The sequence below is a fragment of the Nannobrachium achirus genome (genome assembly GCF_963921795.1).
Source record: "Nannobrachium achirus genome assembly, chromosome: 12".
In the NCBI taxonomy this organism is placed as follows: domain Eukaryota; kingdom Metazoa; phylum Chordata; class Actinopteri; order Myctophiformes; family Myctophidae; genus Nannobrachium; species Nannobrachium achirus.
In genome coordinates, this window is record NC_137832.1 from 26,924,318 (window position 1) to 26,949,865 (window position 25,548).

The 25,548-nt window shown below is 42.3% G+C and overlaps 1 protein-coding gene across 2 annotated transcripts; it reads left to right on the forward strand.

The window, feature by feature from the left end:
* Positions 1 to 1,000: 1,000 nt before the first annotated feature.
* On the forward strand, positions 1,001 to 20,758 carry LOC308295197 (ATP-dependent DNA helicase DDX31-like). 2 transcript variants are annotated; one of them, XM_080738195.1, is made up of 22 exons: positions 1,001 to 1,054; positions 1,159 to 1,246; positions 3,756 to 3,875; positions 4,227 to 4,595; positions 5,065 to 5,213; positions 5,780 to 5,855; positions 6,168 to 6,211; positions 6,959 to 7,029; positions 7,140 to 7,249; positions 7,467 to 7,508; positions 8,062 to 8,126; positions 9,237 to 9,356; positions 10,674 to 10,780; positions 10,955 to 11,181; positions 12,579 to 12,722; positions 13,392 to 13,451; positions 13,639 to 13,689; positions 13,885 to 14,024; positions 15,270 to 15,354; positions 16,534 to 16,645; positions 17,313 to 17,508; positions 19,539 to 20,758. In XM_080738195.1, the coding sequence occupies exons 3-22, from the start codon at positions 3,780 to 3,782 to the stop codon at positions 19,723 to 19,725; spliced, it is 2,451 nt and encodes an 816-aa protein (XP_080594321.1). In that variant the 5' UTR covers positions 1,001 to 1,054; positions 1,159 to 1,246; positions 3,756 to 3,779; the 3' UTR covers positions 19,726 to 20,758. The 2 variants fall into 2 exon arrangements, with proteins under 2 accessions (XP_080594321.1, XP_080594322.1); XM_080738196.1 differs by having other exon boundaries at positions 19,593 to 20,758.
* Positions 20,759 to 25,548: the final 4,790 nt, after the last annotated feature.

Here is a 25,548-nt window from a genome sequence, read left to right on the forward strand (position 1 = left end):
AACAAACAAACAACTTCTGACAACCTCTATAATAGCAATTGTATGAGATCTATAATAGCAATTGTATGAGAGTGAAAGACATGAAGGTTCTATGGTGTAATGGTTAGCACTCAGGACTCTGAATCCTGCGATCCGAGTTCAAATCTCGGTAGGACCTTACTTTGGGAAAATTCTCTATCAACGACAAATCCTATTATGCTCAGATATTGGTTGCATCTTTTGTGATGGTCACTGTCAATTAACTAAATATTGGACCCTATCGCCACAAGCTATAGAACCTTTCCAAGATCTTATACGTATGGCTTTTTGTCAGAGAAACAAATCAGGGGGAAACTACTCCTTTACGGTCCGTGTTATACATACTCTATGGTGTTATATCTATCTGTCCCAGCAGCAACACTCTCGCGGGACCTTCTAGCAAAAGTAAACATAGAACGCTCGTGAGATCTGCCGTCGCCATAGGATTTGTGGACCATTTTGTCTTTCTTCTAAATCAAGCATCATTGCTACACAACAATAGCTGTGTTTCCTGTTCAGGAAAACCAAAATCACATCAACGTTTCGACTGAATCGAGGATTCAATCAAGTTATATAAACAATGGGGCTTCGTCAACTCTCGTTCGGTTCTATGGTGTAATGGTTAGCACTTTGGACTTTGAATCCAGCGATCCGAGTTCAAGTCTCGGTAGAACCTTACTTTGGAAAATTTCAGAATAAACCTGCGTTTGTCGTTCAAAATCATTATGTATCGATGAAACTAACGTACAAATATATTATTATTATATATTATCTCCTTTTTCAGGTGTATCTTTTATAATATTTTGTTAATAAAGTGCGAGAGAGGGTTTGAGAGGGAGAGAGACAGAGAGAGATGCGCATGTCCAAGCAGTACATCTATACAAGGAGGCGGGGCTTCAATGACGTATACGGAAGTATCCCACATGTGTTTATGTGTGTGTCTATGGTGTGTGTGTGTGTGTGTGTGTGTGTGTTAAATTAATGCGATTTTCACTACGTGTTTGAACAGAACGCAGTGGACCAGCTCCAGCTATAGGTGACAGATTTAAATTGGCTTCCTTCCCTTTCAGTCCCCTTCATTTAGATAGTGAAAAACAATCATAGTATATGTATTTATATGAAGTACCTCTGTTTTTCAAGGGTTAACTTACTAATTACGCCGCTACGCTGAGAGATAAAGCTGGAAGAAGTGTCAACACGTGTGTGTTTGTGAGACCACGTTGTCAAGGTAACAGAAGAACTCTTGTTACTTACTACATTGATTGTATGTATCCACGTCCCAGGGGAAAGCCTGGTGAGGCGAGGTTAGTATCCACGTAGTTTAGTTGTGTTGTCATAATACAGCATCAGTGTGTAGCATTAAGTACAAGTAGCTTCCACTGTGTGTGTGTGTGTGTGTGTGTGTGTGTGCTCTTGACTGTACGTTCTGCTGTAGGTTATGCGGACGGACACCACCTACAGACATGTCAATGTTCAACCCTAACCCTCCTCAGTGTGTTTACAGTTCAACCCTCCACTCATATTCTCATAATGTCATTTAGTGCTGTGTTTCTCAAAACATTTTCATGTCAAGGACCCCATAAGATGATATGATAAGATGATAACGAACAGTACTGTTGTTAGGTTAGATTTGGTACATTTGTTTTTCTCTTACAATTAATTAATTTAGCAGATGCTCTGTCTTAATCCAGAGCGACTAACAGTAAGCATACTGTGTTACATCAAATAGAAAATAGTAATCTAGGATCATAGGTAAATCATCAGTCTAAAATAAACAGTTACAGTATGGGGCTTTTAAGCCGTGACATCATTTTGTAGGCAGAGGAGAACTCTGCCCCCAGAGCATTTTCTGTCCCTCGCTATTTCAACAGATCCGAGACAAAAATAACGACTAAAGTATAATTTTAACAGTTTCCTTTCAACAACAAAGAGAAGAAAAATGTGTAAATAGTAAAAATAGTAAAAAGATTCACGGAAACTGGGGGCAGAAATTCTCCTCTGCCTACAACATTATGTCATACTTAACAGCCCATAGCAGTGCTCTTCTGAGCACAGGTCTCCGCCAGCCAGGTCAGGTAGGTTATTGAGGCCTCCCGGTGGCGCTATAATAGGCCAATGTGAAAAGGATGCCATGTGTTTCTTGGGCCTTTCATGGTAATCGGATTTGAGGCATATTGTTCCAAAAATCTGTTTTGCAGACGTTGACCTGCTGGTGGCGCCATAACAGACCAATGTGAAAAGGGTGGCATTTGTTCCTTGACCTAGTGGGAATGTGCGTGCAAAATATCACACAAATCACGGGCTGCGTTCTTGATTTGAGGCATTTGGGGACCCCCTGGAACTCCCTCAGAGGGTAAATGGTAAAACGGTAAATGGTGGCCTTTATCCAAGGCGCTTTACAATGTGCATTACATTCACCCATTCACACATACATTCATACACCGATGGCGGTGGAAACCATGCAAGGCACCAACCAGCTCACCGGGAGCAACTAGGGGTTCAGTGTCTTGCCCAAGGACACTTCGATGTAGACAGGAGGAGCCGGGATTCGAACCGCCGACCCATGGATCATTGGCCAACCTGCTAGAAAGAGGGAAGGGATCCAGGTAGCTAGGAACCAAATGGACCCTTATTGGGTATGTTACTCAGAGAGTGCTAGAGCTGTAAAAATCCTCTCTTATCCATGGCAAAATAGTGGCATATCCTCTCAAATGGGGGTCAGCGGGCTAATAAGTGTCAATTTGGGGGTCCTTGACCTGAAAAAGTTTGAGAACCACTGGCCTAGGGACGCTAGTTTTACACTGATCGGTGGAGTGGAGTTATAGGTAAAAACACGGATCGGCCACTATGATTTGAAAATTGTCACGTGACATCAAAATTGCACGCTGTGTTAATGAATTGAGGCATTTTTTCCAAAAATGGAGTAATCCTGCAAACTTTGGAAGCCAATCTTAGCCAATCAGGATGGAATATGGTAAATTGTAAAGATATGGTAAAGATTCATGTTGATCACATGACTGTATAGATACCAATTTGTGTGATTTTGGACCAAATCTGTTGGAGTACTGTCCAAAAATGTGTTAAGCAAAAATCGGCCTCATGATGGCGCTCGAACAGGGCCATGTGAATGGGCTTCTTAAGCCGTTACATCATTTTTAGTCAGACCCTCAAGCAGATTTATTGTCAATATGGGCAGTGCTGTGTCCCTCGCTATTTCAACAGATCCGAGACAAGAAAACGTCTAGTATAATTCTACCACTTTCCTGTCAACAAGAAAGAGAAGAAAAATGTGCTTATAGTAAAAAGATTCACGAGCGCTGGTGCCTTTGGCACCAGAAGTTCTCCTCTGCCTACAAAATGATGTCAGACTTAACTGTCTATGTTACATGCTATCTAAATGACATTTTAGCCTTTGCATAAGCCTGCAAGGTCATCAAGGCTAGGGCAAGTTTGTTCCACAGTTTGGAAGCCAGAAGGGAGAAGAGTCTGGAACGTGTGGAGCGGATGTAGGGCGGGAGATAACAGTGGAGAGAAACCTATGCTCTGAACAACCATTCTCATGCATTATATCATTATCAAGTTCAGCTGGTGAAATAATCGTGAACTGCATTCCTAATTTTGCTAGAGACCATGTCGTCAAGGATCCCTGGGGCTCAGTCCCGGATCCCACTTGTGGAGCAGACACTCATATCCAGTGTGTACTGTGTAATATATCCATTTTGATGTATTGTTCTCAGGAAGTTGTAAGGCTTGACGTCGTGATGTCATCTACTGAGGGCCAGCTATGTCTCAACATTACCGTACCCACCTCCTTCACCCCCTGTCGGAAGAAGAAGGCTCCTCATTCACGACAGTGGGTAGGTGCCATTTTATATACCCAACCTTGGGCTCACAACAGTGAGGAGGTACTATTTTATAACCAGTCCTGGCTCATGACAGTGGGTAGGTACCATTTTATACCCAATATTAGGCTCACGACCTGTCCATGAAATACACCCACTAAAACAATATCTACAGTATATCGTTGCTGTCGGGCAGAAACCTCTTAAACACGATGCGTTTTGAGCTGGTAGATCTGCTAGTTTTGCACATGTTTTTATTTGAATCCTGAAAAAGTATCCGTTTTGGACATATAAGGTTTCAACCCGATAAAGACAACATATCAGCTACAATCTCTTATCTAGAATCATGTTGCATTGTTTTTGCAGAAGAAACTAAAAGCCGAGAAGAGGAAGATATCAGATAGATCTCCTTCCAAAAAGAGGAGAGGGGAGCAAAAGCCTCCTTTCATTTCACCGTCGGAGGGACCGCCTTCCAAACAGAGGAGAGAGGAGGAGAAGCCCCCTCAGATGACATCGTCGGACAGACCACCTTCCAAACAGGAAAAGCCTCCTCAGATGCCGTCCTCTGAGACGCTTCCTTCCAAACAGAGGAGAAAGGAGGAAAAACCTCCTCGGATAACGTCATCATCAGAGACGCCTCCTTCCAAACATGAAACGCCCCCACAGAAGGCATCATCAGGGACACCTCCTTCCAAACAGAAGAGGAGAGAGGAGGACAAAGCCACAGAGCAGCAGGTCACTGTATCACATACTCACAGCTTTAACAGATACTCTTATCTAATGCAGTGGTTCCCAAATGTGTTTTTTCTTTTCTATCAATTACTCAACACATGGAGACTTGGGAAAAATATATTTTTGGGGGTGAACTACGGTACTCTTTCAATGTGCAGCATTGTTTTCTCACTCACTCTCGTTTCTTCAGTTACAGTTTTAGGATTTAAGACCTTTTTTATACCGAATTGGCCAAACTTTCAAATGCGTCTGTGACACGTTGTGTAGTTGATCAGCTAGTTTCGGCTAATGTTACCCCCAGAATAGGGATGCGAGGGTTCAAGTGGTTGGTGTCAAAAGGAAAGAATAAAGTCCCTGTCACATAAAGACTTGGCAGCCCCCCTCCCCCTGCAGTATCTCAGAGGACCCCCTAGGGGTCCCGGACCCCCAGTTATAGATTGTAAAATGATAAAAAGTGTCTTCCTGCTCCCAGGCCATGACTCCACCCAGCCAGAAGAAGCAGAGGAGAATGAAAGAGGAACACCAGACGAACGGAGAGAAGAGGGAGCGACACGGAGTAAAAGGAGGCGTTAAGACCTCCTCCCTGTTCAAACACAACCCTGACATCCCACAAATAGACAGGTATCACCTAGGCCGGTCACTTTTAATTTTTATTATTTTTTATTATTATTTTTTCCCCCCATTTTCATCGATTACTCATCCCATGGAGACTTGAGTTCAGGGGTTTTGTCAGTAATTACTTTGTATACGTAAGTTATTTGTCAAATCTACCCCGTGCTATTTTGGATTACGAAGCCTAAAAGGCTATTTTAGATTAAAAGGCTATTCGTATGTTCCAATATATAACGCCAAATACACAATGAAATCGTTAATCGCAATTATTTGTATGACAATTCATTTGTCAACTTAAATTTTGCAATCATGAAGCCCTAGTATTGCCACTCCCTTTCTGACTGGTGTGTGGTGAGTGTCTTAAAATCCAGTTCGCATTGTTGTTGCCATGTGTTTTTATACATGCAATAAATCCAGTGAACGCATCTTTAGCTTCACATTTACAAAACCGATGTGTGTATTTTACGACAAACAACTTGAACGGTCTTCTGACATGCACATGCTGTAAATTAAACTTTAAAAGAGAATCCACTGTTCTCTTCTCTCTTTCTCTCTCTCACTCTCTCAATCGCCAGAGCAAACGTGTCCCAGTTGAAGGAGAAGGTTTTCACCACGGACTCATTCACAGACCTCGACCTCCATCCACACCTGGTACACACACACACACACACACACACACACACACACACACACACACACACACACACACACACACGCAGAGAGCTGTTGTCTGTTCTGTCTGTTTTGTGCATGTTGTACTTAACATTTTCATATTGTTGCTGTTAGCAAGAAACATTGTTGTCCAAAACCCACAATTTGCAGAAAACATAAAAACCTTTGGCTATCTCCGTCACCATCACATGGTTTCATCAGATTTCTTCGTGGAGAGTCTCCCCTGTGAAGTGGTTGTAACTTTGTGTGTGCGGAGTATCCTGTGTTCTGATTGGTTGGTTTGTTTGTCAGGTGGCGACTCTCAACAAGGTTCTGAATATCAGCACCATGACCAGGTATACACGCACGCACGCACACACACAGACACACACACACACACACACACACACACACACACACATACACGCACGCACGCACGCACGCACACACACACACACACACCAAGACAGTTATTTCAAGTATGGGAATACAAAATCCTTTCAGGGTTAGTTTCGCTCAGGTTAGTTCGGTTATGTGCGTTCACAGCGGCCAGGGAACGATGGTAACAACTGACTCATCAAACCTCATCTTTCCACAACTTCACATTTCTCATTTTGACCATGACGTTTAGACATTTTCCACCGAATGATCATTTATTTTTTCGGGGACTCCAGGGCAGTGGAGTGTATACAGTATATTCACACCACATTACATTTAAATCCAGCCATTTGTGGAGTTTGACGATCTTGTCCCCCAGTATACCCATTATGCCTAACCTTTTACGCATTTTTTTTTACTATTTTGAAAAACATTTTGCAATACTGAAAATAGCCGATCTACATCGACACTTGAGCTTGTAGATCGCCTTTTTGATTTTATTTTTAATGTTTTTCAAAGCGGTTAAAAAACGAAAACCTTTAGGCATAAGGGGCATAAGGTATATATGCTACACACTGCTGCAAGCAGGGTGATTCATTATTTGTGTTGACGCTATACTTCTATTGCAAATACACATGTGCTACTACCACCGTTTACAATGCCTCTAATAAGTGTGTGTGTGTGTGTGTGTGTGTGTGTGTGTGTGTGTGTGTGTGTGTGTGTAGTGTCCAGAAACATACCATCCCAGTGCTCCTGTCAGGAAGAGACGCTGTTGTCAGATCTCAGACTGGTTCTGGTAAGAACAACCTTGATGTTCATGTTCACATGTAGCGTAGCAACATCAGGCTCCAGTCACTACTAACTGTGTGTGTGTGTGTGTGTGTGTGTGTGTGTGCGCGTGTGCAGGTAAGACTCTGGCCTATGGTATTCCTATTGTGCAGTCACTTCAGGCAGTCGAGCCTAAAATCCAGCGAGCGGATGGGCCGCTAGCACTGGTCATAGTACCAACCAGAGAGGTACTGTCTATTTAAATTTTTTAACCGCTTATTGATTATGTGTTTAAACACATAATCATCAAAGAAAAGCTTCAAAAGTCGCTGCCTTGTTTCGAGCTTGTAGATCTGCTGCTTTCGCTGTTTTTGAATTTGAATTTAGAAAAATATGAGTTTTGGACATATGAGGTTTCCGACTGACAGAGACAGTCTCTCTCCCCCCTCTCTCTCTCTCTTCCAGTTGGCCCTGCAGAGTTTTCAAACCTTCCAGAAATTAGTAAAGGTTAGTATGTTTGTGAATGTTTTGTCTCACTAGGACAGTGTTTGTCTCTGTGGGACACTGTGTTGGTTGTCTCTATGGCAGTGGTTCTCAACCTGTGGGTCGGGACCCTCAGGAGAGTCCCCAAATTATTTTGGGTGGTCCCCAGATGATTAGCTTAATGTGCATTGTTTTCTCACTCAACAGTAAACCAACCAACATAAAGTTTTTAGAGGGTGTATAGAGGGTATCTCCACATGACAATTTAAGGACTTTTTAATACCTCTAAAATGACAAATTAACATTTGCCAAATTGTCAAATATTAGATGCAGAAATTGTGAAAATAGACGATCTACATGCTACGAGCATGTAGATCAGCTATTTTCACAATAGAACCGTGTTATACAAAATGTAATGCCTCAACTCTTAGTGCTAGTCAGGGTAGGGGGTCCCCAGTTAAAATAGGATTATTTTGGGGGTCGCAGCTTGAAAAGGTTGAGAAGCACTGCTCTATGGGACACTGTTGTTTGTGTTCTGAAGGACAGTCTAATGATGACCTTTGACCCCTCTCCTCAGCCATTTACCTGGATTGTTCCTGGAGTTCTGATGGGAGGAGAGAAAAGGAAGGCTGAGAAAGCCAGGTAATAACTGTCTCTCTGTCTATCTATGTACATTATGTTATAAATTAAACCACATCATGTTAAAATTCTGTGTTACATTAAATAGCTGCTGTTATGCATGGCAGAATGGCTCTGAGCACGGTAACCGATCCTATTGCATTTACCACTTTCTGTCGCTTGCTACTGTTTGTCAGGCTTCCTAACAGTGCCTGTGGCAGCGGCTTAATGACATAGGTATTTAATGATTGATTTAAGGCCCAGTAGGCCCTATAGACACTACATTGCATGTTATCACATGTGAGGCTATTCTTTTAAATAGCTTTGGAATGGAAGTGAAGCTCAGTTATGTTGAGCTTGGGGTGGGGGTAAGACATCCACTGTGAGATGTCAGCCAGGCATGCAGCGATGCACACTTCAACAACCTGTGTGGCAGACGGTGTTAATTTCGTCGACTAAGACTAAAAGACTGCAAGATTTTGATATTTTGTCGATAAGACTAGACTAGACTAAAACAATTTCAGAAGACTAAGCCTAAGACTATTATTTGTGTTATTCAAAAGACTAAGACTAAATCTACATTAAGTCAAAATATTGGTAATTGGTATGTAACTGCACTGCAATGAAATTAAAGCCAAATACATCTGTGTTATGTATGGTTTAGTTTGACCAAGTAACAGGCAGTAGAAGACAATAACTTGTTCAGAGTTATGTGGTTATATTTAGCCCAAAAGACTTAGCTTAAAAGACGAAGACTAAAAGACTAAGACTAATCCGAAAAGATATTTTGATATTTAGTCGACTTAAGAGTAGGCTAGACTAAAACTATTTCAGAAGACTAAGACGGGACTAGAACTAAATCAAAATTTGCTGAAAAAAATGAACACTGGTGGCAGAGGATGTGAAATGAATCTTCAATAAATTGAAAACACTGCACCCTGACTGGATATTAATATTTTCCATAATAATTCGCTCTGTGGTGCCTCTTGCGGCTCAAGTCCACTTCCGACGGTACACCTCCATCGGGGTGTCTGAAATCAAGTGCCCTACTCATTCTAGGAATACAAATGTAGCGTACTGTGGTTGTCACTTTCCAGTGCCTCTCTCTGACTCTCTCTCTCTTTCTCTCTCTAGACTGCGTAAAGGTATAAACATCCTGGTGTGTACTCCTGGACGTCTGGTGGATCATATCAAACACACCCTGAACATCTCCTTCACCTCCCTACGCTGGCTGGTCCTGGACGAGGCAGACAGGTCTTCACCTCCAATGTTATTTTTGACAGCTAATTTTGATTTAGTTTTAGTCATAGTCTTTTGAATAAAATGTAATTTAGTTTTAGTCAGAATTTAGTCACCTGAAAAGTTTTAGTCTAATTTTAGTCGACTTAACACATACACAGCCATTTACAATATGCTTGTGCGCCTATACTGCCAGGAATATTATTATTTTTTAAGTCATACAATACAACAACCCATGAGGCAGAATATAATTGTAAACTGCAGTGGATTTGTATACCACTAGAGTGCGCCCACGATTAAGTGATCAATGCTGGCTATTAGACTGGCAGAGAGTGACCGCAGCCTTTGTTTATAATGGGACGGCCCGGCTGGCCGGAGCACCCAAACAACAGCATCGTGCACGCCCTCACGCGCGCAATCAGTTTATTTTAAACAATCGACCATGATGCTGGGTGACCACTCTGTCACCCAGCCACTTTTTTTCCGAATGAAAATCCGTTTAAATATGGTAAAGTTTGATAAGAAAAACGTTAGCTTTCAATGCTAAAAAAAGGCCTATGCTATGTTATGGGCAAACGACTTCCGGGTTACGTCATCGATGATGTCATTTCCAGCTCATATTCATTGCTTTAGCTTAAATGAACCTAGAATGGTCATTTATAGCTCAAAAAATGTCAAAAAAATACCCAAAAAATCAGAAAATGATCCCCAAGGCGACGTTTGGCGATCTGGCTGCCTCACCCTCCTCAAAATGGCGATGGAAGGCGATTTGGCTGTGAAGCAGTTTTTAATATCATATGTTTTTAGGTGACTAAATCTACAGTTGATTTAGTCAACAGAAATGTATTTTGGCAGGCCTTGATGGCATCGTAATGACTTATTTTACACTTGGTTGCGTGCTGAAAATAGCAGATCTACAAGCTCACTGTGAGCTTGTTGATCGGCTATTTTCATCACGCAACACCTGAGAGCAGCCAAACATAAAATGACACTTCTCCACTATAGTCCAACGTTTTAGTCTAGTTTTTATTTTGTCGACGAAATTGACAACATATTTAGTCTTAGTTTTAATCATCACAGCTTAGTTTTTAATTCATTTTCGTCAGTGAAAAAAACGCAGTCGACAAACGTTTTTCGTCATAGTTTTAGTCGACGAAATCAACACTGTTCACCTCCTCCTTCTACCGCTCTTCTCTTTCCATTCCTCCTCTCCTCTTTCTACGGCTTCTCCTCCTACTCCTCTTATTTCCCTCCACTTCTTGTCTCTTATGGTTGTCACCTCCTGAGAGAGAGAGAGTTTAATTTGTATATATATATGTTTTGTGTTTGTAGAACGTTAGACCTGGGTTTTGAGAAGGATCTCACAGTCATTCTGAACGCAGTAAACTCTGCTGCAGATGACAGAACCAACGTCCTACTGTCTGCTACCATGACTCAAGGTAGTGTGTGTGTGTGATATGATTTTGGTAAAAAATGTGTTAAGCACAGATTCAGAATCTTCAAAATAATAGTCTATCGTTCACCTACACGTCAGAACACAGAATACAACTCTGTTGAAGTCAGGCAGGCAAGGCTAACTGTGTTTGTGTGTGTGCGTGCCGTGCGTTCTCCAGATTTGTCTCGACTGGCTGAAGTGTGTATGAACAACCCTGTCAGTATCAACGCGTCTGACCCCGCCTCCTCCGATGACATCACCACCGCTGTCACCCCTGACCCCGGCTTAGCTGCTGGCCAATCGGAGAGCTTCTCTGTACCGGAGGCTCTGCAGCAGAACGTTGTCATGGTTCCCTCTAAACTGCGTCTGGTCTGCCTGGCTGCCTTCATACTGGACAAGTGCAAGGTAGAGAAACATCCCAGGGAGAGGGTAGATAGTCTAGATACCCTCACAAAAACATGCAGTAATCCTGCAGTCTCTATACTGCCTCCCCCTGGCCAGTCGGGGCGCCAGGGGATGTTCCTTCTACAGGCTATGTCCAAACGGTGAAGCTCCCCCTGTCAGGTGATAAGAAGCGGCGTGCAGCATGAGCTCAGTTCAGATAAAAAAATCACACTCGTGTGAACTGAGCGGTGGTGTGTGTGTGTGTGTGTGTGTGTGTGTGTGGGGGTGTGGGGGTGTGGGGGTGTGTGTGTGTTTTCTGACCCTCCCTTAACATGTGTGGTCAGAAAAGGTTACTGCAGGCTACAGACAGACAGACAGACAGACAGACAGACAGACAGACAGACCCACACACACGGCCACGTATAGGAGCGTTGTGACCACCGCTCAAAAAAGAAAGACATCCCATAATGCTCTAGTACTACTAGTATTACTAATACTCTACGTTACTAACGCATAGTAGGCATGTCACAATTATTTGAGATAATCACAGTTATTTTTCTTAATCGTTTCCATTCATCAATATAAATTCATGTGGTGAAATATGTTTTCAAACTTTTTCAAAAGCAACAGAAATAGCCATTCTACATGCTTTGTGAGCTATTTTCACTATTTAACCAATTTATTTTTATTAAAAAATGTCAAAAAAACAGCAACAGCTAATGTTACAAATGGTGTTATCGGATTGAAAGGTATAACGACAAATAGGTGTTCCAAGTCTAAATGGGTTAAATACTTTTTTGAAAGTATAAAATGTGTAAGTTTAAGTTTTAAATATGGCGTATTTTGGCCATAGTACATTGTTTTGATTGGTGTCGGTCATTGTCAGTCATTTCTTGGTATATATTTAAGTAATTTCTCATATCTGCCTATGCAGATTTCTGTTTACAAAGCCTAAAAGCCAAACATAAATGTATGTCTGTTAGGGCATTCACAAATAGTAGCCAATCAGGAGGGAATAGCCGATCTACATGCTCACAAGGCGTTGTGAGCATGTAGATCTGCTATTTTCACAATATTTATCTGCGGAAACCAAGTCACATTAAATGTAATACCTACAATTCCAAGTGTTTGTCAGGATGTGGTCCCCAGTTCAAATATGTTTATTTTGGGGGTCACGGCCTAAAAAGGTTTGAGAACCCCTGGTATAGAGCATTAACAAATTCATCCACCAGGGGCATTGACAACTCATTCTTATGACTTCCTATCTAGCCAAGCTTTATAAACCCTATATCTTTTAAGAGAAAACGATACAAAAATTTAAAAAAAGTGAATATTGAACTTTGGTGAACAACGTCAAATAGTGACTTTGATATTTGTATATTGTAATATTTGGTGAATGCCCTACTGTCTGTGTGCAGGATAACAAGCTGATAGTTTTCATATCGAGCTGTGAGGCCGTGGAGTTTCTCCTGTCCCTCTTCAACTCCGTTCTCTGCCGGCCCTCAGCCAATCAGAAGCATCCCATCAAATTCCTGCGTCTCCATGGCAACATGAAGCAGGAGGTGAGTGGTCTCCCCTACATCCCATAATAACCTTAATTCACATCTGTATGTTCTGTTGAGTAATAATAAACTAGTATTATAGCTAGAATGAATGTATCGCTGTTTTTGTATTATTATTATTTATAATAACCTATAATAATAATAATATTTATTTATTCCCTCCTGATTGGCTACGATTGCCTTCTAAAGCCTTGTGTATGCGACGTGACGGTCGCTTATCTCCCGATTAGGGAGTCTTACTGGTGTACATAGTGTGTATCTATCTGTTTTTCAATAATGAAAAAGATTAAAGGCCCATTCCCACTGGGCCAGATAACAGATAAAAAAATCTCTTTCTCCAGATATTTTTCCATTCAAAGTGGATGGTAGATACAGATAAAAAGAATATCTACCACAGATATTTGCCACAGATACTTTTATCTGTGGCAAATATTTTTTTTATCTGTATCTACCATCCACTTTGAATGGAAAAATATCTGGAGAAAGAGATTTTTTTATCTGTTATCTGGCCCAGTGGGAATAAGCCTTAAACCTACTAGAGATATTTCTGAATATCATATGTCTGTTATTATAAATGACTATACACAGTTTAATGATATGGTTTAGTAACTTAGTGTGTTGATGAGTGGTTACCAGCCATACAGTAATAATCATGGGTTGTGTCTCCAGGAACGAACGGAAGCGTTTGAGGAGTTTTCTGTCAGCAAGACTGGAGTTTTGCTGTGTACCGTACGTATGCTATTCTATTCTACTGTGTACCTTCTCTATTCTATTCTATTCTGCTTGTTTTATGACACACAGTACATGTAGGGGCACCAGGTTGAAAGTGTGTGTGTGTGTGTGTGTGTGTGTGTGTGTGTGTGTGTGTGTGTGTGTGTGTGTGTGTGCGTGTGCGTGCGCATGCGCACGTTTTTAGGATGTCGCAGCGAGAGGTCTAGATCTGCCACAGGTGACCTGGATAATCCAGGTAAGATCTCTTCATTCTTATTAAAACATTTTGTTAATGTTAATCATTCAAATTAAGAAGAGCTACACAGTTAGTCAAACAATAGCATTTCACCAAGCCTGTGTGTGTGTGTGTGTGTGTGTGTGTGTGTGTGTGTGTGTGTGTGTGTGTGTGTGTGTGTGTGTGTGTGTGTGTGTGTGTGTGTGTGTGCATCAGTACAATCCTCCTACCAGTGTAACAGAGTATGTCCATCGTGTGGGGAGGACGGCTCGCATCGGAACTCGAGGAAGTTGCCTCCTCTTCCTCACGCCTGCTGAGGCCGCCTTCATCACAGACCTGGCCAATCACAATATCAGGTGTGTTGATTGATGCTTCGGCTTCAGCCCTACGCCTTTTTTCAGTGCCCCCAAGATGTGTGCAAAATCAAACTGATTTTTTCCTCCTTTGTAATGATGTAAGGCACTGAAAATAAACTAAACTATTCATTCATGGTACACAGACTGGTTAGAAAGCCTATTGGCTTTTCAAACCAAAAAAATAGTTCGAGGAACCTTTTCTAGGAACTACAGAGAGTTCTTGAACGTCTTTGATCCTCTTATTGAGTTACTTTGTGGGCTGTATTTTGATTGTCTTACAGGACGACTTCACCACTTTTCATATAATCTATCTTCATATAATTGGTCCTTTCTAATGTTCACGATAAAATAGCTCAATTTTGTGGATTTTAGGCAGATATAACTGCCAGTGACATTATCATTTGGTATATTCTTTTTTTAAGCACAATTTTTGAAAAATAAATTTATATTTTTATTATCTCGAGAACAATGGCTTCCATTAACATTGTAACTTTTCAGGAATAGAAAGCCTACAGTTTCTATTAGCTTAGATTCTCCATTGATGATGTCACTGGCAGACGGTTTCTGAACTGCCCACAGCCCTCCTATGAGACACAGACTGATTAGAATAAAATTGTGCTATTTCATCATGAACATTAGTGAGGACCAATTACATGAAGATAGGTTGAAAAGTGGTGAAGTTGCCCTGTACTAGCTCTTATGCCTTAACTTAAAGGACTATCCATTCTGTCTCCGACCACCCAACTTTTCGTCTGAGAGTTTTGACTTTCAGACGTTCAGCTTTCCGAACTCTAAATCTGGGTAATGTTTTTCAGAAGATGCGAGTGACGTAATTTAGTAGTTGAACCGGACCTTTTCGATGAAATGTTGGGTCGTCGGAGGCAGTATGGACAGGCCGTTAAGTTAAGGCATTAGAGCTGTTACTTAAGACAATCAAAATAGAGCCCTGTGTCTGTGTGTTGACTGTACTTCAAAGCTGTGAAGGTATTTACATTATGATAAAGTTATTTGTAATTACAAATGCATATCACAATGCTCTCAAACGTTTCAATAATTATAATTCGCATCATACAGGTTTTGAAAAAAAAATAAAGTACTGATCGGATTTTACTCATTGAGAACAAGAATTCTTACCAAAACCAGGAAAAGAGATCATGTTATAATCATTTAACCCTACCAATCATAATGATAAGTTACCAATCATTAACTTATTTTGGCCTGGGTGGGGTTTGTTGTTCTTTCCAGCCTATCAGAGATCAAGCTGCTGGACATTCTGTCCAATCTGATGCTGGATGACACATACAAGGGGCGGGGCAAGTACCACAGTCAGGTATGGTAGAGACAGACAGACATAATATACAACACTGATGTGCATCACACACACACACACACACACACACACACACACACACACACACACATACATACACACACACACACACACACACACACACACACACACACCACATCAGAGAGACACACATCACAGACTCATCACAGACGCCGCACACTGACTTTCGTAACAGACACACAGCAGCAGGGACGTGCAGTTTAGGCATTTAGCAGACCCTTTTATTCCAAAGCGACTTACAATAAGCAGGTAATACACATCGCTAGATGATTGATTAGAGAGGCAGGGCCCGAAATTTCTAAAAGGGGCCTTTTGTTGAAAATATCGAAAATAGCAGACCTCGAGGTCGGCTATTTTCGATGCTTGATTTCTACACAGAGAGGGCAATTCTTTCAACATAAGATGCTGCATTCAAGTTCAGGAGAGTTTGGACGAGGCAGTTCTCTTGAATGCTGCCTTCAGGTATAAAGAGGGCATTTTGCATTTCCTTCACCATAGTTAAAACTGCATTCATGGTCTGGAGAGGGCACTTTTTTACATGTGGATTAAAGGTCTGGGGCTCAAGACCCCTTTGATGTCTATGTGTACATGTTACAGGATGTTTGGGTAACGCAGGACGTTCATTGTAAGAGCGCTTGTTTTGTCGTTCACCACACACTAATCACCACCAGGTGGCGACGACAGCCATTCACTCGCATTCACTAGTGAAGGCGCTGACGTCACTCGTTTGCGACTGTATTTACTAGCCTAGCCTAGCCTAGCTTAGCCATTAGCTCCATTGTAGTCACTTGGACAGGGTGTTTATCGTGGGCTTGCCCAGGCCTTACGGCCTGGGCATAAATATAACTATTGCATTCACCACGGCTTCGTAACTCGCGCGGCCGGCCCTGGCCCGCTCTTCGCGGCCACTCGCACCTGCGGTGCTCGGGGGCGAAGAGCAGGACCAAGGTCCGCTGGCCTGCGCGCCGCTTGCAATGTCGTGGACAATCGAGCGGGCGCGGCTCCGCCTGGAGGATGTTGCTGTGGGCGACCGCTTGTTCCGCCCCGTGCTGCACACCGAGTGCTCCGTTTCTCGACCGTCCTGTTTCTCTTTAAAACCGTGACATACACATGCCTGCACAGCAGTGAACACAGTGTGTGTGTCCTGTGTCTCCTCAGACCTCCTCCAAGGCTTTAGAGCAGGAGATCAGAGAGCGAGCGACGGTCCTGCAGACAGAGTTCGAGAACTTGGTTCACTCCAACCCACAGAACGTGCAGAATGCTAAGAAAGGTGAGAGCGCAGGAGGTGGTGTCAGCGGCCTTAGCCTGGCATGGCCAGACTTAATATCACTGCGTAGATCAGTGGTCTTCAACAGGGGGTCCGGGATTCCTAGGGGGTCCTCAGAGTCACTACAGGGGGTCCTCCAAATTTTGGTGTGATAGAATCTTTTGTTTCTCCTTTTATATATTAACCACTTGAACCCTAGTGTCCTTATTCTGAGAACTTTAGCCAAAAATAGCAGATCTACAAGCTCACAACGCCTCGCAGCGCGAGGCGTTGTGAGCTTGTAGATCGGCTATTTTTATTTTTATTTTTTAGGTTTGGTGTAGAGGGGGGAAAAGAGCAGACTAAGTACAGAGTGAAAGGTCAAGTGTATTAAGTATGGACTGTTCAAGTGGTTAAATATCTGAAAACACAAATTGACATCAATCCAATATACACTGATGATTGTGCCGTCAAACGATGAAACTATGGGTTGTGGGGGTCCCTGCTTCATCTCTCTCTCTCAACTAAGGGGTCCTTGGCCTGAAAACGTTGAAGACCCCTGGCGTAGATGATAGTCTGGCATCTCTGGGGTGGATTAAAAATAAATTAATCTAGCCCTACAGTTGTTCTTGAGGTCCTATGTGCAGCCTCTCCGTCCTCTCTCATAGTTTTTGTATTGTGTTATCTATAGCCCTGCAGTCATTCCTGAGGTCCTACGCAGCCTACCCTTCCTCTCTCAAACACATCTTCCACATCCGCGGCCTCCACCTGGGACACGCGGCCAAGAGCTTTGGCCTCAGAGATGCTCCACAAGACCTGTCTGCTGCTGGACAGAAAGACAATGGAAGAAAGCAGACCAAGAACCAGGACAAAGGAAGAACGCCTAGGTGGGTTTGTTTAATCTACATTATATATCTGTTTCCGTCTGTCTGTAGTGCCTAGATTATTCCCATATATTGAAATCCCTGTGGTCTGGGCTAGAGCTCTTCACATGGCCCCTGATTCCGAAATTACCCGAGTATTGTGTAAGAACATATCGAGCAGAAACCTTGTAGCTCCATATTTAAACTTTTTAGGTTGAATGAATATGTGTGTCACATTGCTGCCATCTTCACAATTTTAAAACACTCTTTTTAAATCATAATAATTATATCTGGTTTTCGACATACAAGGTTTCCACCCGACAGCAACAATATATAGTTTTTATGACAAAGATGGTTAACGTACTTGTGTATGTATGAACATATAGGTTTATAATGACTATGATGGCTTATACTTATATAGTACAGCGACTTAAAATTCGCAAAATGCTCAGAATGAAATATTATATACAAATAGAAAGAGTGTGTGTGTGTGTGTGTGTGTGTGTGTGTGTGTGTGTGTGTGTGTGTGTGTGTGTGTGTGTGTGTGTGTGTGTGTGTGTGTGTGTGTGTGTGTGTGTGTGTGTGTGTGTGTGTGTGTGTGTGTGTGTGTGTGTGTGTGGGGCGCGGCGCGCGTGTCTGAGTCTGACACATGTTCCTGACCCTGCTCATTAACAGAGAACCCCTGCTGAGTTGACTGGCACATGCACACACACAACCTTATTTATACAGTCAATTATGAGTGTGACTCCCTTGACACACATCCATATTTACACACTGTTGACTGACGTGTGTGTGTAGCTTGTGGTAAACAGCTTTTCACAGTGGGCCTGTCTGGACAAGTTTGTTTGACCACACTCTCTCCCGCTCTCTCTCAAACACACACACCTATAATGAAGTCTCTATTGACTTCCTTGTGAATGCAGTTGACGTGGGAGACTCCAGTGCTCTGGTTCATAGACAATGCATCACACTGACCTGGTATTAATGTGATCTGTATCTGCTGGACCTGTTTATACCTGGTATTAATGTGATACCTTTTACAGGTCCATATTTGGTTCCACTTCTACGATTAACACTAATTATTTTAGAGTGTACCCGTCCATAAGGGTTGGGTGGTAACTGCTGGTTGCAGTTGTCAAAGAGGCCACAGGGTGGTCACATGTCACTGTGTGTGACTTGAAAGCCTTCATGAGAAAGAATACAGACTCATAGAGGTATGTTGGTCCAAGCATCTCTGTCGGCTTAATGGAATGCCTGCTGATGCTGGGAAGCTTCTCTTTAACATATGGACTACATGAGGAAAGGCTGATAGCCAACACTAGTTTAATTGTTTTGTGTGAGTGTGGAGGAGGGCGTTGCTGAAAAATCACACCCAGTGTCAGATCAATAAAAAAAAAAAAGTAAAATGTCCCCCAGGGAGCTGAACCCTCAACCGGTCTACTCTGCCCCAGGGATGTGTGTGTGTGTGTGTGTATTGATCAGCCAGCTGGTTGAACATGGCTCCCTGCAGTGATTTGGGCTGATAGACTGTAGTTAAATGGGTCGTAGCTGAGTGGGTAGAGAGGCCGTCTGGGAATCGGAAGATTGCCGGTTCGACCATCGGCTCACCCAGTGAAGTGTCCCTGAGCAACACACTTAACCTCTAACAGCCCCCTGCCCATGTGCTCATCTGAGCCTTCACCTAGCAGACATCTGCTGGGTGAAGAAGTAAAAGTAACTGCCCCTGCTGCAGAGGCCGCCTGGAAATACTCCCCTTTACTCCCCTTTACCTTTATGGTGTAGTGTAGTGATTCTAAGGGCCAGGGCCCACCATTAGACCAGGAGGATAGCGCAAGTGGCCCCCAAACAATTGGCAAAACATGAAGATTTTAACAACTAAATAAACTAATAAATAGATAAATAATGTATACTATGTTAGTTCTATTGATCCAACTTGATTGTTTGATCATTAAAATAAACATTTGAAAATGCTGATCCTGATCCAGAAAAGATTGAGAACTGCTGGTGTAGTCTATCTGTCTGTTGCACCACAGATTTATTTTCTTTTTCAACAGCATCCGGGTGTTCGGATGTGAACTGCAGTTGACAACCCTGTCTCTCGTCTTCAGGTCAGCGAAACAGAGAGAATCCAGTCTGCTGCGTTCAGAGTTCTCCAGTGGGATGACGGACTCCAAGAAGAAGAAGAGGAGGAGGAAGAAGACTGGAGGGCAGGTGGAGTCTGAGGAGGAGGAGGTGGAGTGAGAGAGCTCCCATCCCAGCAAAATGTCCATGCACATGAATATCCTTGTTGTCGGGTGGAGCCTTGTATGTCGAAAACCGTTTTTTTTTTTTTATATTTTAAAAACAAATTAAAGTGGTGAAAATAGCTGATCTACAAGCACACAATGCCTTGCATCGCTCCTATTCATTGCTGCTGCAAAAAAACGTCTTTATCTCGGAATCTACTTCCAAAAATGCTTCGATCGCAGAGAACCACTTTTTTTCACTGCGACACCGGGCCGTGACTGTCAGCCGCGGTTAGAATGTTTCATTTCCGTGTGAAAATAAATATGCTGGTCGCCATTACAAGACCGTGAATTTCCACAACATGGACACGATAGTGGCTTCCGGGCTCTTCAAAATAAAGCGCAAGTGAATGGCGGCACACTGTAGCCAAACAATTACCAAAATAATGACATCGTAAGTGTTAAGAAAGAGCGTACTATTTTGAAACTTGGAGATACAAGGTTTCCACACGATAACAACGATACGCTGATGATCTTTCTCTGTTACCCGATATGTGACTTCTGAAATCATCTTCAGCAAAACCCCAATTAAGATCTTACTCTCTTTGGGGTCTGTTTACGTACTGTATGCATAACTGTATACTAGATGGTGCACTGTTGTTCAAATGCTGTAACACAGGGGGTTTTCATACTTCTTGTGCCCAGCACTGTACCAAGTCAAAATCTCAAAGCACACCTGTAATTATAGTGAAAATAGCCAATCTACAAACTTAGAGCGCGTTGCGATGTGTTGTGAGCTTGTAGATTGGCTATTTCCACGATTTTGTGTGGAACCAATTTAAATGCAACATTTTTGCTTATAATGACCCAAGATAATGACATCAGGTTGAAAGTGGTTTCAATGTGTTAGGGTATAGAATGTGTTGCTGTATTGGGACATTATTGTGCAAATAAGTTTGCACAATGTACTGATGTAGCTAATTTAAAAACGATGCATAACCTTTTATACAGTATATAGCAATAGTGTGTGGTGATTACCAAAACTCCAAGGCGTGCACAAACATGTATCTATTGCAATAAACAATACACATTGTAACTATTCTAATGGTTCAAAATGTTTTCCTACTATTTGTGGTTTTGCTATAGAAAAAGTTGATTTGTGTTAAAATAATAATACCAGGAATTTATATAGCACTTTTCTAAAATAGGACTGGGCAATATCATAATTATCGATATTGTGATATGAAACTAGATATTGTCCGGGATGATATGGTATACATGTTGTCTTTTCCTGCATTTAATAACTTAAGCCTTACAGTTTTCCCCCTCCAAAATAACCGATCTACAAGATCACAAGACACTATAATGCAAGCTTTATGAGCTTGTAGATTGGCTGTTGGCTGAGAGTTTTGAGAGAGGGGGGGGGTTCGAATTGATATATCTTTACAAGATATTATCTTCAATATCTATTTCATACTATTGATGTTGAGCTATTTGGTCATAAACTTTGTGATTGTCCATCCCAGAATAAGAATACAACAAAAACAGGACATTTCAGCAAGAACATATTTCATAAGGAAACACGATAAGTAATAACGATAAGCTGTTTGTTTAGCAAGGCTCAGAGATTATCCAGCTTTTACCATTGGCACCTACCAACAGTTTAGTGTTTATTCATAATATATGCTCTACTCCAGAAAGTCGAGAAGTCATAAATATTGCATACCCTTTGCCCAAACAGCATCAAGTACTCTTCAAGTGTAACCCCTCTGGCAGATGGCCATTAAAGACAAAGAGCTTGGCTTGATATTAACATCATCCTGAGGTTGGGACCATAGTTTTTGGGATGAACAGAAACCCTGCAGTGAGTGAGTGAACTTGGAAAATGTCAACTGAGCCGACGAACATCAGACACCCTCTCTCAGGCGACCCAGCTGAGGTTCATGACGCCTCAGCTTGTGCCCCATCAGCGTTCAACCACGGATCCGCCCTCTTTATCCAGAGCCTTTCTCTGCTGCCTCTGTGTTGTTACGGATGGCCCTTCTCCTTCTCTCTCCTGTGATGCCAAGTGCAGTGTAGGCCCTGTACAGAGACTGACCGGCAAAGCCTCTGCACCCTACCTCCACAGGCAAGCACCTAGCCTTCCAGCCTTGTCTGTGGCAGTCGCTGACTAGGCTGTCATACTTCTCCCTCTTCGCTCTTCCCATGGCACAGTGAGCTCCAGCATGACAACGTTCTTTGTTGCCTCTGACACCAAAACGATGTCAGGTCTGAAGGTAGTCTTAACAACATGCTGGGGGAACTTGAGTTGGCTGCCCACGTCCACTGACAGCTGCCAGTCCTGTGCAGTATTGAGAAGCCCTGATGTAGCTCTCTGTGTTTTTCTCGGCTTTTCCCCAGCTCTGATGAAGTTGATGGCTTTCTTTGTGGGCTGGTGATGCCACTACAGATGCTATCTGCGATGGTCTTGGGCTCCTGGTCATGACGCCATCGGTATCGGCCTTCCCCCAGAGCTTTTGGGCAGCAACTCATTATGTGCTCAAGGGTCCCCTTTCTCTGGCACAGGGGGCAGGCATGCTGGTGTATCGACCAAACCCCAGCAGTGAAGGTTGGATGGGAGTACATCGTAGACAGCCTGGACCAAGAACTTGATGCGGTGTGGCTCTGCCCGCCAAAGTTATAGTTGTTGAGAAAAGAGGATGGTTTGAGAACTGATGTCCTCAGCTCAAAACCCCCCATCCTCTCTCCTTTACCCCCGCCCTTCTCCTTCCACCCCTCTCCTCCACTTAAGGAGATGGATAGTGAGCATTTGCTCATTCTAATGTATAATCTCTCCTTTTAACTGTGTTAATATTTTATGTGATAAATAAATAATGTTTCATATTTTATCATCTAATCTTTTGGTAAATCTATGGTTAAATGTTCCAGTTGTCCACAGTTTTATGTCTACCGTTTTTTATGGACAAAATGTCCACATTGTACATTAAGGGAGGGTTTGTGTTTTCTTTAAATGACATGAATAGAATCATGGAATAGTAATCTCCATCTGGTTGCACTATTGTCTTTATTTTGTTCTGTATACTGTCTGTCTGTCTGTCTCTCTCTGTCCTTCTGTCTCTCAGCTGTCCGCCCTATACTGTCTCCATAACCCTAGATCCTCATAAGAAAGGAATCGCTAACCGTGAATACTCTTCATGAAATATGCAAGCTAATCACAACAGGCCATAAATGAAACAATGAATGACTGATATGCCCTATAGTGTTTCCCAAGCTGGGGTCAAGCCCCCCCTCTGGGGATGCTAAAAATCACAGAGGCCTTGTCTTTTTTGATGTAGTCAAAAGTGTTGAACATGTTGGACAAAATCACAACACATTTGACTGATCAACTCCTTTCTTTCTTGCCGTTTTAATGCAACCTGTATGGCAGTCCATTCAGGTTGGTCATTCATGATATTTCTATTCTAGCTAATGGTCTATAGTTTGTCAGTCCTTAAACAATAATACAATAAAAGATAAAAGATACTTGGTATACATGACACCATGACTTGTTTTTTAATAGCAAATTCTGACATTCTGATAACAATATACAGTCTATGCGCACGCACACCCAGGATAGGCCTTGCTTTTAGTCTATATCATTTGATTTGGCTTGATTGGCAGGTGTCACTGTGGTAATTCAGAACAATATGGCTTCTCTCCTCCGTGGATGGAAATGCATGACTCCTTTTTAAGTTGACTTATCTCCTCACTTTTACACAGAAAGACCAAGCCTACCAATAAGAATCATGCTCTGTTTCAACATCATTACAACAGCGAGGAGTACAATATCAGACAGCAGAGTACCTGATAACATAATGAATAATACAATTGAGCTGACTGACAAGATCCAGCTCTTTTGTGGTGTTTTCAAATTCTACACAATGATCTTTAGCATTTTGACGAAACATACGGCCATGGACTTTAACGAGGTAGACGAGGCAAACTTCAGTTGTACTAAAACTGTTTGTACCTACTAAAGCTAAAACCTGAAACTAAAGATTCTTCCACGGTTCAAACATACAGAACTACAGGCTGTGTGGTTAAGTACTAAATATCTCACTGTTTTATTCAGTTAAATATAGGATCTACTCACAGACTTTCTATGGAGCTGTGTGGTGCCGTCTATGTAAGAACAAAGGAACTGTAACTCGTGTCACTTTGAAACATATCAACACACACAATTTCTGAAATATACCCCAAAATGGCAGCTGTAACTCAAAAGGGGCTCCCCTAGAGTTACTACAGGGGGGCAACCAAATCTTAAAATAGCCTGCAAGGCGTGAAGGTGGTTTGGGAAGAAGGAGCTTACACAAACACTCAGTGTCAGTGAAGCTATCTGAAATCTATGAAAAACAACAAAACACAATTTTATACAATATGTGGTGGTCCCTGCTTCATCTCTCTCTCAGCTAAAGTGTTCTTGGCCTGAAAAACGTTCAAGACCCCTGCCTTAAGTCAGACCATGTAAACATTGTGTTTAGGCTCTTTCTACACAGATTGGTGTATCACATGGACGTTAAGTGTTAAACTGTCTGTTCTTGTCCCCCAAAAAAAATCACTTCTCTGTTCAAGTACAATTATCCTTCTGTTAGCTAATGTCTGTTTGTTCATTTCCCGGGTCCAGGACGGACCTCCCAGGGTATTGAACCCATCCCGCCGGTCTCGCTGTGGACCCGCACCCAAGGAATCGGGGGCCTCTGGGCGAGCTGTGTATAGTGGGAGAAATATGTAACAAAAATAGGCTAATGTGTTCACTTCCGGCAGAAAGCATGAACATTTGCACCTAGGGGTATTTTTGTGCGCTGAATTAAAAAATTGATGGATCCAAGCATTTTTCTCATATTCCCTTTTCTCTAATTCACTTACCATACAGGGAAAAAAGACCCCCCAAAAATCTTCTTTAAGTAGCATGGGTAGTCTATCTAGGGGGTTTTCATGATTCTGAATCCATTCCAAGCATTTGTTTTGCACAAAAAACATTCCTTGGGCTAAAAATGGACACCACAATACTGTGAAAAGTGATGACTCATCACTAAACCATAGTTTTGTGGGGTCCATTTCTAGCCCAAGGAATGTTTTTTGTGCAAAACAAATGCTTGGAATGGATTCAGAATCATGAAAACCCCCTAGATAGACCCCTCACATGCTACTTAAAGAAGATTTTTGGGGGGTCTTTTTTCCCTGCATGGTAAGTGGATTAGAGAAAAGTGCTTGGATCCGTCAATTTTTGAATTCAGCGCACAAAAATACCCCTAGGTGCAAATTTTCACGCTTTCTGACGGAAGTGAACACCTTTTTCACATATTTCTCCCACTAGTAGCCGGCTGGCGCTGCAAGGTAAAGTCCCGAGGCTGACGGGTCCACGCTGGGGAAAGCAGAAGGGTGGTGAGGGTAGAAGTACTGCTGGGATGTGAACATCCTCTGCAAGGCAGAGTAACTCCCTGCCTCCGCCAGAAGCTCCAGACCCACCGCCGTCTGACGCTTCCACTTGGTCCTGGCACGTTGGACAGATAAATATACAGTGCGTTAAAAAATGAAAATGGTACCCAGTTAGTACCTAATTGCCAAATAGTTTATAAATGGCCATACCGTTTTTTTCTTATTAGTGTATTGAATTTCCAAAGCACACCCCGGTTTGTTTGATTCCTTTCATTTCAGAAGGAAAATCAATTTGCTGAGATTTGAAATTGCTACATTTTATAGCGCAGTTATTTATTCATGTTTTGCCTTAAAGCGCTTTAGCAATCAGTACGACAAGTAGCGATAATAACAAAATAGACATAATAATAAACGGCCGCAC